The sequence below is a fragment of the Porites lutea genome, chromosome 5 (genome assembly GCF_958299795.1).
Source record: "Porites lutea chromosome 5, jaPorLute2.1, whole genome shotgun sequence".
Taxonomy (NCBI): domain Eukaryota; kingdom Metazoa; phylum Cnidaria; class Anthozoa; order Scleractinia; family Poritidae; genus Porites; species Porites lutea.
In genome coordinates, this window is record NC_133205.1 from 13623293 (window position 1) to 13637937 (window position 14645).

Genomic DNA, 14645 nt, shown 5'->3' on the forward strand with positions numbered 1-14645 from the left:
TCAAATTACCTTTATGAATTAAAAGGAGATTTGAGTCCTGTAACGCTTAAGGAAATATTTCAAGACAGTTTTGAAAATTTCGAAATAACAAGGATTTGTTTGGAAAACCATGCAAGCGTGACTGGATGGCAAAAATTGTTTTTCTCATACAAGTGCTTCCAACTTTCGGCGGCCTTTGCAATTGCTATTTTTGAGACATACGGCTGGAAATTCTCAGGTTACCTAATTTTAATATGGTCTTTCAGCTTGTGCTAACAAAATTTTTCAAAAGTGTACTGTTTTCGTGTTTACCGAAAGCTGATCACGTGATCAAGTCATGCAAAGAGCCTGTTACCTGGCCTGGATAGTATTCATCCCATGATCTTAAAGAAATGTGCGAGAACTTTGGCTCCATCGCTCTGTGCAATCGTTAATGTGTCCTTTGCATCAGGCATGCTACCACACAACTGGAAATTGGCTGAGAATTACTCCATTACATAAGAAAGCTGCTAAAAACGTTCGCCAAAATTACTTACCTATCTCGTTAACATCGGTGGTGTGCAAAGTGTGTGAAATGATTGAGACAGCATCTTGTTCAGTTTTGAATAACTAATGAGATCTTTATTCTAGAGCAATTTGGCTTTATTTGGCTACAAATAGATTTTGTATATTTTATTTTATTTTATTCATATGTATATTTACTATATTAACACCAATGAAATACCAGGCGAGCTTCCGTGCGAAAACTTGATATCTTCACATGTGAAAATAACATGTTATCTTCACATGTTAAAATATCACCGCTGCTGTGGCTGCATAATAAATCGCGCCTTTCACATCAAAAAACTGTTAAAGTGAAATGGTTTGGAATTTCATTGGTGTTTATATAATAAATAGAACATTACATGGCCGCTTGGAGATACGAAATTTCTCTTCTCGTGTTGAAAAAATATTTCACTCGTTTGCTGCGCTCACTCGTGAAACATTTTTCAGCACTCGAAGAGAAATGTCGTATCTCCGCGCGGCCATGTAATATCCTCTATTTATGTTATTGTTATTGTACTTTTTGAGGGGGGAGATAAACAAGACATGGTTAACCTCTTCATCTCCTTTTCCTTTGTGAATAAACAGTTATTATTAAAACACTACTCTTTATGCGAACAACAAAGACAACGCGATTGTACTGTTTAGCAAGAAACAAAAACTGAATCATGTGATGAGCGTAAAAACTGATACCCTAAATTGTAGCTCATTCCCAGGTTTCATTCAGTGTGAGGGAACCTCATTTCTTGCCTCTTTCCCAAGCTCTGCCGGCAAGAAAAAGAGATGTTTTCATTTTTCGGAGTTTACAGTGAGTAAACATCGCAGGTTCTTCTCACCACAGAATTTATACAAGACTGTTGTTTAGGACCAACAACAATTACACAGTACCAGTCAGAGCCAATCAACATTAGTTTCTGCAACACCATGAAACTAACGTCAACACAAAAGGCCTGTTGGACTACTGTTCAGTGATTTCATCTTTATAAAAAAACAAGAAGGTAACTGAGAATATTAATTTGAGATATTTAAATTCGTTAATCAATTTTTGCCTTTATTGACAAGGTAAACTTGGCCATGGTGATACAAACCGAGTGTATAAACCAAAGGTGATTGAAGGTCTCCAGGGTTTGGTGATAAAAAAAGTTTGTTGTGGAAGTCAGTTTAGCTTTGCCCTTACCTCTACAGGACTGGTAAGTGTGTATGGGTGTATAGCACTACATTGTACTTAAACTTAAATTCATTGGCAATGAACTAATGACTTGAGCTAATGAAGAATATTATTTTTAATAGGCCTAGCTTTAAATCTGGAAGATACCCAGGCAAGATTGTTTAAGATGGTCGATCTGCTTCATGCCATCGATGCAATTTTTTTTGTCCTTTTTTTTTCGATAAACCAGTAAAACTTCATCAACTTCTAGTACCAAGAATGTGCGTTTATCTCGCTGCTCAAGACTCTTATTTTGGCTTTATTTATTACTCGAGATTGCGTAGCACCAAGAGTCATAATCTGCAAGCCGTTTTTCTTGTTCGTATAGAAGTTTAATTAAAAGGTAACCTGTTGAAAATAAATATGTATTGATTCAAGTCATTAGAATTTTAGCGTGGGTCAGTACATAGACTGTTCACAGTCCTCTATTTTTCCGTAAGATCATCAAGATCGAGAGCTTTGCGTTACGGGCTACCCATCTTGCATGAGTGTCAAAACTACCTAGGGGGCGGGGGCGGTTTGGGAGGAAGCGAGAAAAATAGAGGGACTGTAATAACATCACTGCAGCTCGCGTTCAGGAGGCTTGACAGGAATTTCACGCCTTTTACCATTCATTAATTAAGAAACTCCGCTGGTGATGAAAAATATGCCAGACACATTTAGCATCGATTACGCGTGTTTACAAATATCTCCTTTCGAAACTCTGATTTTATAATGTTTCTGGGCCATTCCTCGAAATAAAATCGGCAAACATGCACAAGGGAACATTTTCCTAATCAAAATACCAAAAATCCTTCGTGTGTTTGCGCGAGATGTGCCTTATGGTATGAAAGCGTACGTTTAATGGGAACGTGGACTTGTCAACGACTTGTCTATGTCAGCAACTTAAACTAAACCCGTTGTCAACGCAAATTAACATCTATTGTCTAATGACCAATCAAACGCCTGCGTTGGTGGTACAACGCGCTCCGTGAACGCGAGCTGCAGTGATGTTATTACAGTGCCTCTATTTTTCTTGCCCCCCCCCCCCCCCCCCCCCCCCTCAGTCTAGTCAGTAGGGGGGTCAATGTTTTGTCAAAACCCCTTAAATGGTTTGAAAATGAATAAAAAGCAGTCAAGTCAAAAGCATTATTTTCTTGTTGTTAACATTTTCTTGTTGTCAACTCACTATACCCACTTTCAGCACAAATTTACTTTTTAATGACCTCTGTTATTATATTTAACTTGTGTGCACTCTTAGACTTTGGTTGACACATTCATCCATTTTTGTGGTTTTCCACAGAAATATGTCCTGACAGTAATATTGTTCTTGCATTGTGGATGGCTTCTAAAATGTTTTGCAATATATTAACGGTATAGGATTTAATGGGACCGAAACCAATATCGTTTTGGCATATTGATGCAGTAGTAACAATCGATTTAAGTACGTCCTCTTTCAATTAGGTATTTGCTTGGGGTTGTGGTCCGTGTCTTGGAACAGGATCTGTAGATGCAACTTTAGCTAGACCCAGAATAATTGATGATCTTCAGTCAACATGTGTTATAGATATTGCAGCAGGAGACAGCCACTGTCTTGCTCTTTCAAAAGGTCAGTATTATATTGCATCTCCTCTTCATGCAGAGTTAATTTACTCCAATTCAACTGATTTTATTTTGCTATTATGTAATGTGAAGTAAAAAAGAAAAGAAGGACAGTGTTTGACTTTTTTTAGAATGACAGTTATGTTTATGTTCAAATTTAAAAACAAACATTAATACTTATTTGAGATTAATGCAATTGTAATAAAATTTTTTTATTTATTCCTTTATTTTTTTATTGTAATGTAATTTCTGTTTTCTTTTCTTATTCAGTTTTGTTATATTTTTGGCGACCAAAGACAGACATGAGATAATAGATAGACTGTATTGATGAATGCTTTTAAATCCCTTATTATCATTTTCACCACTTGGCAGCTAAAAATTGTAGATAATGTTTCTGAATTTTCTACTGTAGCTGTCGTAATTAGTGTGCATTCAATCAATTTGGGTGCAAAAGTTAAACAATAACATTGGTGACAGCCATGCAGTGCGTACACAAATTAAGTTTGTTTCAAGCTGTCAGCGGGGTTTTGCTGAACAAGAACACCTGGGAAGCTAAACTCTAAAACTTATGTCTGGATTGCTACATGGAATTGGTTTTTAGCCTGTATTTGCAGCTAGCTACATGTAGTTTATATCTTTGAGTAACTACTATAGTAAATGTCTTAGTTTTTAGATTTATATTTTCTTTTTTTGCGATTTTATTATCATACATTACCACACCCAAACAGAATGTAAAGTATAATTCAGCCATGAATAAAATTAAATTTTGGAACTGTAGGCACAACCTTTGTGTTTGTTCTTTATAGACTTGGAAGTGTACGCATGGGGAAACAATTCAATGGGTCAGTGTGGCCAAGGACACTGCAACACTCCCATTACAAAACCTTCCAAGGTTGTTGGTTTGGATGGTGTGGCTGTTCATCAAATTGTGGCAGGAACTTCTCACAGTTTGGCATGGACTGCCTTGCCATTAGAAAGGTTCAGTGTTTACTTAAATTTGAAATAATGAACTTCTCTATGGGTACTTGCGGATGTTGTTTCTGTTGAGCGTTTTCCATCCAGTCATTTGTTTTCTTAATGAAATTGTTGGATATCAAGAATTGTTTTGCGTGGTAACACTACTAGCAAGCTCGAGCAACCACAAAGAGGACAGAAACAAGAAAATATAAATGCAGTAAGTTTAATAAACAAAACAAAAACCCCGAATGTGCATCACACTTATTGCAGGGCCCAAAAAAGGCCCCATCCAGTTTTGCCCGGGACAAGCAGATTTTCTGGCTGGGCAAGGGTCCAGGTTTTGTCATCCTATAACAAAATCAATAACTAAGACGAGCAAGTGGCCTTAGGCAAGCAAAATGTGACAGCTGCTTGTTGCCCATTGGACAAGCTTGAATTCAAGTATTTTTAATAGATTTCTTTACCACCATCGCACAACTAATGTTGTCAAACAGGATCAGAATGGCAATGCAATCCGCACTTTGTTGTTTCATCAACAGCAATCGTCGCAACTTCAATTTATAAATAAATACCTACAGAGAGGTTCAATAATGGTACGTGTACATGGTATGACCGAACTCAGCTACACCTCACAAAATTTATTTCATTTAAATAATTTATGGTGGGCACAGTACTAGTTTTGTTTCAAAAAAGATCTCGAAAACTGTGGGTATTATTGCGAAAGCTGGCTTTTATCTATCATCCAAAACGTATCTGACCTTATATTACTCTTTAGTATATCCATACCTAACATACTGTAATGTTGCCTGGTCTTCCACCTAGTATTGCTCTAACCTAAACTGCATTTACCTTTTGCAAAAGCGCATGGTGCAGCTCACTATGTAGCAAATACCACCCTATTATTTAGCCAACTTAAAGGCCTTGTCATATATAGCATTAATTCTTTTTCTGTTGCTACATTTATTTATTCGTACGAATCAGTACGAATCAGGTTCACCATTATGAAAATCGACTAGCCTCTCTGTATAGACATCATTTTTATAGAACTAATATTAAGCAGTTCAGTATCCTTTATCGAGGAACAACAATCTGGAATTCTTTACCAATTACACTAACCAGCTCTTCCATATTTTTGTTAAAAAAAAAAGTCTCAAAAGTTATCTCCTTGATAGTCGTTCTATCGCTTAAGTTTTATGTTTTCTGTACACGCTGCAATCAAGTAAGCCTTTGTAATCTAGCTTAAGAAAACCTATTAATATAAGCTCCCAGCTTCTTTAGGCTTCCTTGTCACGCTAACTTATATTTTAATTAAAACCTTTTGTAACGTTTTCTTTTTATGTTATGTGAGTGACTAAAAAACAAATAAACAACAATAAACAATTATCAGTTTTGTCATGAAATAATGTCATGCCTTTTTATACGTTGTAAGGTGAATTTTGTCTTCTTTTCACTTGTAGACAATCAATAGCGTGGCACCGACCTTTCTGTGTCGATTTGGGAGAGTCGACATTTGGTGCTTTGAGGTCTTTTCTAGAGGGTAATATGGCAGGAATGCTACAGAAACATCTCACTGCCCCTTTTTCCGATATAAGGTGATGTAGATTAATTTTGTTTATTTTATCATAGTGCAATAATTCATTTGACAATAGCAGTAAAATTATTGTAATACCATGTTCTTCAAACAATCATTAATAATTAAGCTCAATTGTTGACTAGAAGATTTTCAATTAAAGTGATGTTAAAAGATGAGGTTTAAAGTATTAAAGTATTGGGTGAAATATTGGCATTGTCTGCTGTGTTAAACAACGACTAACAGAGAATCTGAAATTTTTATGGAAGTAAGTTAAAGGCATTTCAAGAGTCATGTCAATCAAAATGCTTTTTTCTCAAGATTTATTGTCTTAAACACTTCCTGTTGTTAGATTTTTTGTCGATACATATACTGCATATATTGTTGCTATTACATATTAATACTTTTTTTCTGTAATTTGAATTTCGCGTACTTAAATTTTCACCAAGATTTGATTTATATTTGCGGGTATTTAATTTCGCGGCTTTTTTTACAATCACGAAAAATACGAAATTAAAGACCCCCGAAATTAAGTACCAGTAAGGTACATACACAGCCAGGTATTTCATCTGGTATGCGATATGTGCAGATACTTTATCTACATGTTGAAACACATCTTCCCTATAATGTTTCAAAATAACCCTTGGTGTGAAGAATTCGGCACCTTAGGATGGGGACTTTTTTGAGGCAGGGTGCTAAACACGGGGAAATTAATATGGCACTGCTGTCAGCAAAAAAGCCTACTACTGTAGTAACATGTTCTACCATTCCTTCACATAGATGTAACCTTGTAGAAGTCATATTTATAAGGTACACTGTACGTGATTGTTGACTAATAATTTACTTTTTGTTTTTTTCCAGTGAATGCCGTCAATTTATGTTGCTTTCTCTTGAGCTTCTGTCTGATCATCTGTCACTGGCTACAGCTGCAAGAGCCCCACCCAGTGTGCTAGGTCAACATTCCCGACCCCTTAGACTTCTACTCTTTAGACTCTTAGATGAGACTGTATCTGATGACTTACAAGAGGTTAGAGAAAAGCTATTCCTAAGTCTTTATGCACAATAGACCACTTCTGAGCTGCCCCAAAGTGAGGCCAATTTTGAAGCTATTTATATGAGACTTATTTTTCATTCTCATGCAAATAAACTCATTTTGACAAGAAAGGCTTTGCTTTTGGTCTCGTTTTGAAAGTGAGAGTGAATGGCAAATTTCATAATCAAGTAACAAGAATATATTATAACTGTGTCTAAGTGAAAGTGAATATAACTTCGATAACAGTATATTTGTAAAACTGGTTTTGGTTGCAGAGGTATAACGGTTGGTTGGATCAAGGCTTGAAAATATTTTCCAAGGGATACATTAACCTATGGGTTACTGTAAGGGTGTACAAATAACTATTATTTTTGGAATCCATACTGCTGCTGAGACATTAAAGATTTCTTTTAAAACCTGTATTTAAAGTTTTATTTTGAAATTTACAATGCAATCTTTATTGTCACGCTAGTGGAAAACACAGGTTCGACCAGCCAAAACACAAGTCAAGAGGGAAATAAGATGGTGATGTGTGTTTCCTTATTCTAAAGGGATACAGAAATTTGATATTGCAATAGCCATTCTTTGAAAATGTTGTCACTGATCTAATAACCTGCGTTTAGTTTGCAGAGGCTGTGAATGAGGCTCTATCAGTTGGTGCACCTTTGTTGTTACCACCGTTACTAGAGCGAATGGAAGTACTGCATACCTTGCTCCCACAAGGACCAGAAGGCTGGGATTCTCTCACTGTTGGGGAGGTAAACGTGACAAGAATGTACTTTGTGTCGTCTACCATATATTCATTAATTCACGTGTAAAGTATAGTTCTGTGGACCGTAATAATGTGGTACTATTAATTAAGTATTTAAAAAGGCCTTTTAGAGGGTGTGATAGGTACATTTCAGGGATGACGGTGCGACCATAATCGGAAATTGAGCAACGTTTGATGGCTATTAAAAATGATTGATTAAAAATCCAAAACCAAAAGGAAATAAATACCTTTTATTTTGTGAGGGGTAACACATAATAGTTTTTAACAAAGTGATAACTGGTGAACCACATCACACAATAACAGCACCTTAGTTGTATTATTATTGTTATGTTATTTTAAGGACAAGCGTATACATTAAAAAGAAAGTTAAACGCCTAGGTTTTGTTAAAGGATGACCATCTGCATAGAAAACAGAGGCTCCAGAGAAGGGCAAAGCGCTGCCAAAAAGTTACCAAGGGCCACCACTGTCGGGCCAACTCAGGCTTTTTCCTTGGCCCACTTAAACATCACAGCCCACATGAGATGAGTTTGTCTACGAGCACTTGTTGTGCACTTTCAAACATGTAGGATTCATCAAAGCATCAGCCTGAATATCACTAACTTGCAGTTAAATGCTGGGGTCACATGACGAATCAGTGGTGAACTTGCCGGCAGCATGTATAAAATGGAAGAAACCAAGGAATGTGCGGTCTAGAATATGGCTTGGTCATGGGAATTCAAATGTGAAGAATGCCGACTAACCATCAATGCTCATTAGCAATAGGAAGGCGCTTGCACACACTTTACACCCTTCAGAGTTTGCTCTAGCTGCAGATAATTGACCATTGTTAATTTGAAGGAACCACACTGCTGTGAAGTATACCGTTAAGGACTGGTGTTGGACGTTGGCCGCCTCAAAGAAATTAACCAGTGCAATCAGAGCACTTAAGAGTGTGAGACAATTTGTTCCCCAATTGACTCTCTGGAAATGGACAACTCTTTTATCCAACTGTATTTTGACTATTGCAGCGTTGTTTGGGAGGTTCTGGGTTCAGAACTATCTCCGAAGCTTCAAAAACTACACAATTGCGCAGCTAGGATCATAACCTTTTCCAGTTATGATTCTAGCTTCGGCCCCCTGGTGCGAAAGCTAGGATGGGACAGGCTCCTAATACGCAGAATTAAGCTCTTCGCTATAGAAATGGTCAAGGTGTACAACAATATGGCACCTGAATACCTATACCAAAATGAGGTTCACCTATGATACTAGGGGCTCCACTTCTAGATTTCAGTTGCCTCTTCCCAAAACCTATTATGGCAAAAAACGTTTTGGCTATAGGGGCGCATTTATTTGGAATAAATTGCCCGAGGATTTGCGTGAATGCCAGTCAATGAACTTATTTAAATCTAAATTGGACCGCTTTCTTCCCACCTTCTTTGATTCCTTACCATAATCCTAGCTTAGAATATTTTATCAAAGGTTAATACAGTTTTACATATATTTTTTATTGTTCAAAACTTATATTCACTCGAAACTCTGATAGATATACACATTTTTAACACGGCTTTTATGTAAACCAGCTTTAGCTGATAAAACTAGCGTGACTAAATAAAACATTTATGTATTAAACTCATCAGGCTGGAATAAGCTTAGTTCTCTTTTGTTTTATAGCACAAACAGCTGTATGTAATCCTTAAAAGCATGCAAGACGACAGACATATTGCAGCTCTTCTGGGGTTCTCTGGACCTGTCAAAGATGATGATAGCTTATCTGGTAACCAAATTTCAGGAGAAAGGAATACCGCCAAATTAGCAGATGTCTTTTTAAGGACACTTTTAAAAAACTTAAGTTTTCAAGTGGTAAGTAAGGTGCCTACCTAGTTCTTTTAATAATTTCAAACAAATAAACTTATTGGAATATATTAATACCATTTGTCCCTCCTTTCAAATCCGTGTTTTTTGCACAAATCCCAATGCAAGGCCCTAGCTACTCCATCATGTCTCTGTTTATATTCTTTCTGTGCCAACTTGTCTTCTTCAGATGCCCTTGTTCAAGCTACACCTAGGTCTTATTACTTGCCGTTCTTTCTGGCTGTCTAAAGAATTGCCAATGAAGCTCTTTTCCATGTCGCTCCTTCACTCTGTTCTCTATCTTCTTTTTCTTAAATTCGATAGATAGATACATAGATAGATAGATAGGTAGGTAGGTAGGTAGGTAGGTAGGTAGGTAGGTAGGTAGGTAGGTAGGTAGGTAGGTAGGTAGGTAGGTAGGTAGGTAGGTAGGTAGGTAGGTAGGTAGGTAGGTAGGTAGGTAGGTAGGTAGGTAGGTAGGTAGGTAGGTAGGTAGGTAGGTAGATAGGTAGATAACTTTATTTAAACACGGTTAAAATTCCTTCAGCATGTACAAAAAATCTAAGATCTATAATACCTAACTAAACCAACTCTGATTAAAAATATATTCATCAAATTTAACTACCTAGCTATTTACAAATAAAAGCTGCTTTTCAAGGATGCCGTGTAAAAACTGTATTAATGTACGATCTCATTCAAAACTGTTGCGACACAGTTTGCGTTTAAAATCATGTAAAGAATCTGCAGATCTTAAATCATGGGATAGGCTGTTCCACAGCTTAGCTCCGCTATAGGAGAAACTTTTCTTTAAATAATTAGTACGGGGCAGTGGAAGGACTAATTTATTTTCAGTATTCCTCAATCGAGAAAAAGTTATTTCGTCACGAGATACAAATTTAGATGTTAGATAGTCGGGAGTCATCCCATGTACGGTTTTATACATCATAATAGCCGTCGATACTTGTCTTTGGTGTTTAAGCTTACGCCAACCCAGTGCCAGGAACAAATCGTCCACATTACAATCAGAATTAGCGGACATTAGAATACGGGCTTCACGACTTTGGAGCCTCTGCAGCTTATCGGAAAGACCAATGCCGCAGTTGCTCCATACGACATTACAGTTATCAAAATGCGGTTGAATTAAACTGTCGTAAATATTAATTAATACATTAATAATATGTCGTATTCTTTTGATTGCACCCAAAGCAGAAGCAATCTTTTTACAAATACTCTGTATGTAGCATTCCCAGCTTAAGTTTTGGTCAATATGCACTCCAAGAGATTTTGCCGTTGACACTTGCATCATGGGATGGTCGTTTATCATAAAAGAAGGAGTTTCAGAAAGCTTTGATAGCTTCTGCCTCGACCCAACTAACATAAACTCAGTTTTAGTCAAGTTAAGGGTCAGTTTGTTAGCCGATAGCCATATATACACCTTGTTTTAATCGTCGTTAACGCTAACGATATTAACGATATTACTTTCAAGACTGCCACACTCTTCCCCTCTTGCTGCTACCACCAATCCTTTTCACTATTGGCAACGTAGTTTAAGAGACCCAATCTTGCCAGTTCCTGTGCCGTAGTCCTAAACGGTTAACAAAGCACAAACCTTTTCCACCAGGCTTCCACGGCAGTTATAATCTGGCTATACTATCTTGTGGGTGGAGAGAATTGTAGATATTCAGATATTTCCTGGTCTTTCTGTCGAGCACTTTAAACTTTTTCTTTCAGATAAATTTTGTGAATTTTTTTGGCTTTTCATTTATTTGCAATTTGGGAGGACCATCAAAATAAAATTTCATATTTATTAGTGTTCTTTCTATAAAATGTTCATCCTAATCATTATTCTATTGTTTCGGTTATTGAACCCCATATTTTCCTGAGGCTGAATTCAAATCCCTCCACTGACTTTTCAGTTTGCAGAGTTTTATCAGGTATAAAGGTCCTTACACGTGATTAAATCCGTGAAGTCAATTCAGCAATATGTCCAATGAATATTAATTAGGTTTGGAACTGCAAATATAGATATGAAAGTGAACTTGATCCTTGCAGTTGAATAAACAATCGCTTAGGTTTTTCATTCAGCTCTGAAGATCATGTTCCCTTTATTACATATATATCCTCAGGTCAATGCAAGTTTAGGTTTTTAACACCTAAAATTTATTCTCCAATCCATTTTGTGTCCCCCTTAACCAAGATATATTTTTTTTCCAGGAAAAATCTTTAGCAGATATTGAGACCCAAGTCTGTGGGAATGAGACACCCAATAGCAGCATCAAATTAACAAAAGACAGTGGTCATTCTTACGAGTTACAACAACTACTGTTGTCATTTCTGAAGCATTTGTTAGCACATTGTCAGAGTGCTGAATCCGTGGTGAGCACAGTTAATATAGTCACCTTAAGTGTGGATTAAAATTTTGGTGTATGCAAGCGGTAAAGATCAGTGAGCATACTTCTTTACCTGTTCATCAGACTGCAGCCGTTATTGAGCTGAATTATTTCTGTTACCTATAGAATGATAGTGCTTCAAAAATTTTTGTCAATCATCTTCTCCTGTTACTTCCTTGTGCTGGTGGGGTTATGGATCAAGCCTCCAAACTGCTCACAAAGTATACCGGACCAACAGCTACTCAGATCAGGGACAAACTTCAAGGTACTTTGAAATCTTTTATTTTTGGACATTTTGTTCTAATGAATGAATGAATGAATTGAGGACAACAGATGTGCCCTCTTTGCATTATATGTTAACAGTAAGCTCGGACTTCAGAATAAGGGAAGTTGCTGGCAGCGTCTATTGGTCCATTTATGAGCTTACTTATTTGAAATTGCCTTGAGAAAATGAAGTGGTTAAGCACGCAAGTAATTAATGAAGGTCATGTTTTGGTTGGCAGAAGAAGGCTGAGACTATAAAAGAAAAAATTTCAATCATTAAATGGGCCCAACGCAATTATTATCGTTTTTGCCAGTAAACGGTCATCATTTACAGAGTCCTGTACGGCCCCCGAAATGATCCCCAACCCTGAAATGATCCCCAAATTGACCCCGAAATGATACCGACCCCAAACTGTCCCCATTTCTCGTCACTTCGACCCCGAAATGATCACCAATTAAATTCTTGGAATGGAACTTGTATTCCGTCACGGAATTATTACAAATCTGTTGCAGCGTTTACGTTCTTAAGTCGCGTTTAACATTTCGCTACAAATTGAAAACGTTACAGTCAAGAACAGTCTTTTTCCTTCTTCCCTTCCCATGAGACCCGCGCACGCCTCAAGCTAATCCCCAATCGTCTCTCATCCCAAAAAACACTTAAATAGCGACTGGGTACGAGTCTGTCTCACTGTACCAAAATTATCATATCTCGGTGAGCATTCGGAAGTCAGCCAAGCGTGGTCATTGCACGCGTGCTGAACAAGAATGCTTTATAATGACAGACTAGAAACAATAGACAACTCCCAAAGCACAAACTCAGGCAAAACGCTAAAAATCTTCAATGTTTACGCAAGTTTGGGGTTATAGAAGATGATGTCACAGTTCTTCAATGACCATGAAATTCAGAGTCCGGGTAGTTAGTTAATCAATTGTGGCCCTGAAAAAATTTGAAGGAAAAAAAACTACGAATTTTTAAGAATGCTTTTTTCGTGAGAAGGACTCTTAAACGTTGACAAACGTCAACAAATAGCGAAAACTATAATTTCTATATGTTTGCTTTGCTCGAAATCGCGCCGTTTACAATGCCCTAAAGCGTTTTGCTGACTTGCAAGGACCCATCTGTTATAACGATGCCCAAAATAAAGGAATGAATCTCATAGTTTATTAGATATAATCGTGTAAAGTTTGCTTATCATTTTCGCATAAATTATGACCTAAATTTGGAAACCGCTGAATTTCTCGAATTGGGTCTTTGCGATTTTGGTGAAACTCTGTTCAGCGCAAGGCACTAATGCGCGCTATGTGTAGCCGAGAGATTTTCACGAAAAAATGCCGGCAACAGCAGATTTTCGACTCAGACCCCAAAGGGGCGTGGCATTATAACCACGTGACATTTACTCCGATCGCCAAAAATTTTATGTTATATTGTAGATTGATCTATATGTTATCCATTCTATGTGTTAGACTTACGATAAAAGTAAAGGTGCGGATACCAGAGAGCTTCAAAGTAGGATGGTACCCCGCCCCCCCCAAAAAAAAACTGGGTCGAGTCACCTTAAAAGACAAGATAACAAAAAAATAAACTTTGTACAGGTACAGTTCATCACGTTTATTGATGCCCAGAGGCTCAATTGTCTTAGCTTTATGGATAAGGTGGGCTTCACGTGCTTTCCTGAAAGAATCACGCCCATTTTTAAGTTTTTCAATAGGAATCAAAAGCATATGATTGTCGGAATGATTACTGGTTAGAAAGTGTTCTGAAACTGCAGTATGGATGTAATTACCAGTAGGGTTGAGTATAGGTCGTCTGTGTTCATTAAAACGGTCTTTGTGGCTTCGTTTAGTTTCTCCAATATATTGTAGATTACACAGGCGACATTGAATCAAATAGATAACATCAAAAGTTTCACAAGTGATATGAGATTTGATGTGGTGGGTATCACCTGTAGAATGAAAAGGTGTAATCGCGGCTACGACAAAACCTTTCTTAAGATCCAAATACAACGAGCTTCCGACATTCTTCGCACTGACGCACTTACAAACAAACCCAAGACTCAGACTGAAACCTGCTAAAGTCTTCTCGACTGTAACGTTTTCAATTTGATCTATTTTGACTGATCACGATCTTTTTGGATCCGACGTTGAGCAAGATTGATCGGACACGGTATTTGCTTCTTTTTTTTTTCTTTTTTTTTTTACGTTAATTAAGCATTTCGCTACAGTTTATGTGATTTTGTCATCTTATCGCCTTTATGTATACTTTTGCATCTTCAACGTCATTTTAAGATTTTAAAAAGTGTTAAAACACCATTTTTAAAATCCAAGGCACGCAGTTTTAACTTCATTTTTAGAATTTATCAGTTGCAGTTCATGGTGTTCCTAAAAATATACTAGACTTTGTGTATTTTTTTGATAATAATATTTTGCGGCGTTTGATCCAGTTCAAAGTGAAATCCCCAATTAATGTCATGTGGGCAAGTGAAGATTATTAGTGAAGCTTAAGTTATAATGTTGTGCA

The 14645-nt window shown here is 37.0% G+C and overlaps 1 protein-coding gene across 1 annotated transcript in view; it reads left to right on the forward strand.

The window, feature by feature from the left end:
• The window catches only part of LOC140937928 (probable E3 ubiquitin-protein ligase HERC1), a 138468-nt gene that overhangs the window by 53095 nt on the left and 70728 nt on the right, over positions 1–14645 (forward strand). Inside the window, exons 9-17 of the mRNA XM_073387490.1 lie at positions 1585–1712; positions 3173–3317; positions 4117–4288; positions 5725–5859; positions 6699–6864; positions 7494–7628; positions 9294–9482; positions 11688–11849; positions 11990–12128. Coding sequence (XP_073243591.1) covers positions 1585–1712; positions 3173–3317; positions 4117–4288; positions 5725–5859; positions 6699–6864; positions 7494–7628; positions 9294–9482; positions 11688–11849; positions 11990–12128 — 1371 coding nt within the window. The remainder of the gene's footprint in view (positions 1–1584; positions 1713–3172; positions 3318–4116; positions 4289–5724; positions 5860–6698; positions 6865–7493; positions 7629–9293; positions 9483–11687; positions 11850–11989; positions 12129–14645) is intronic.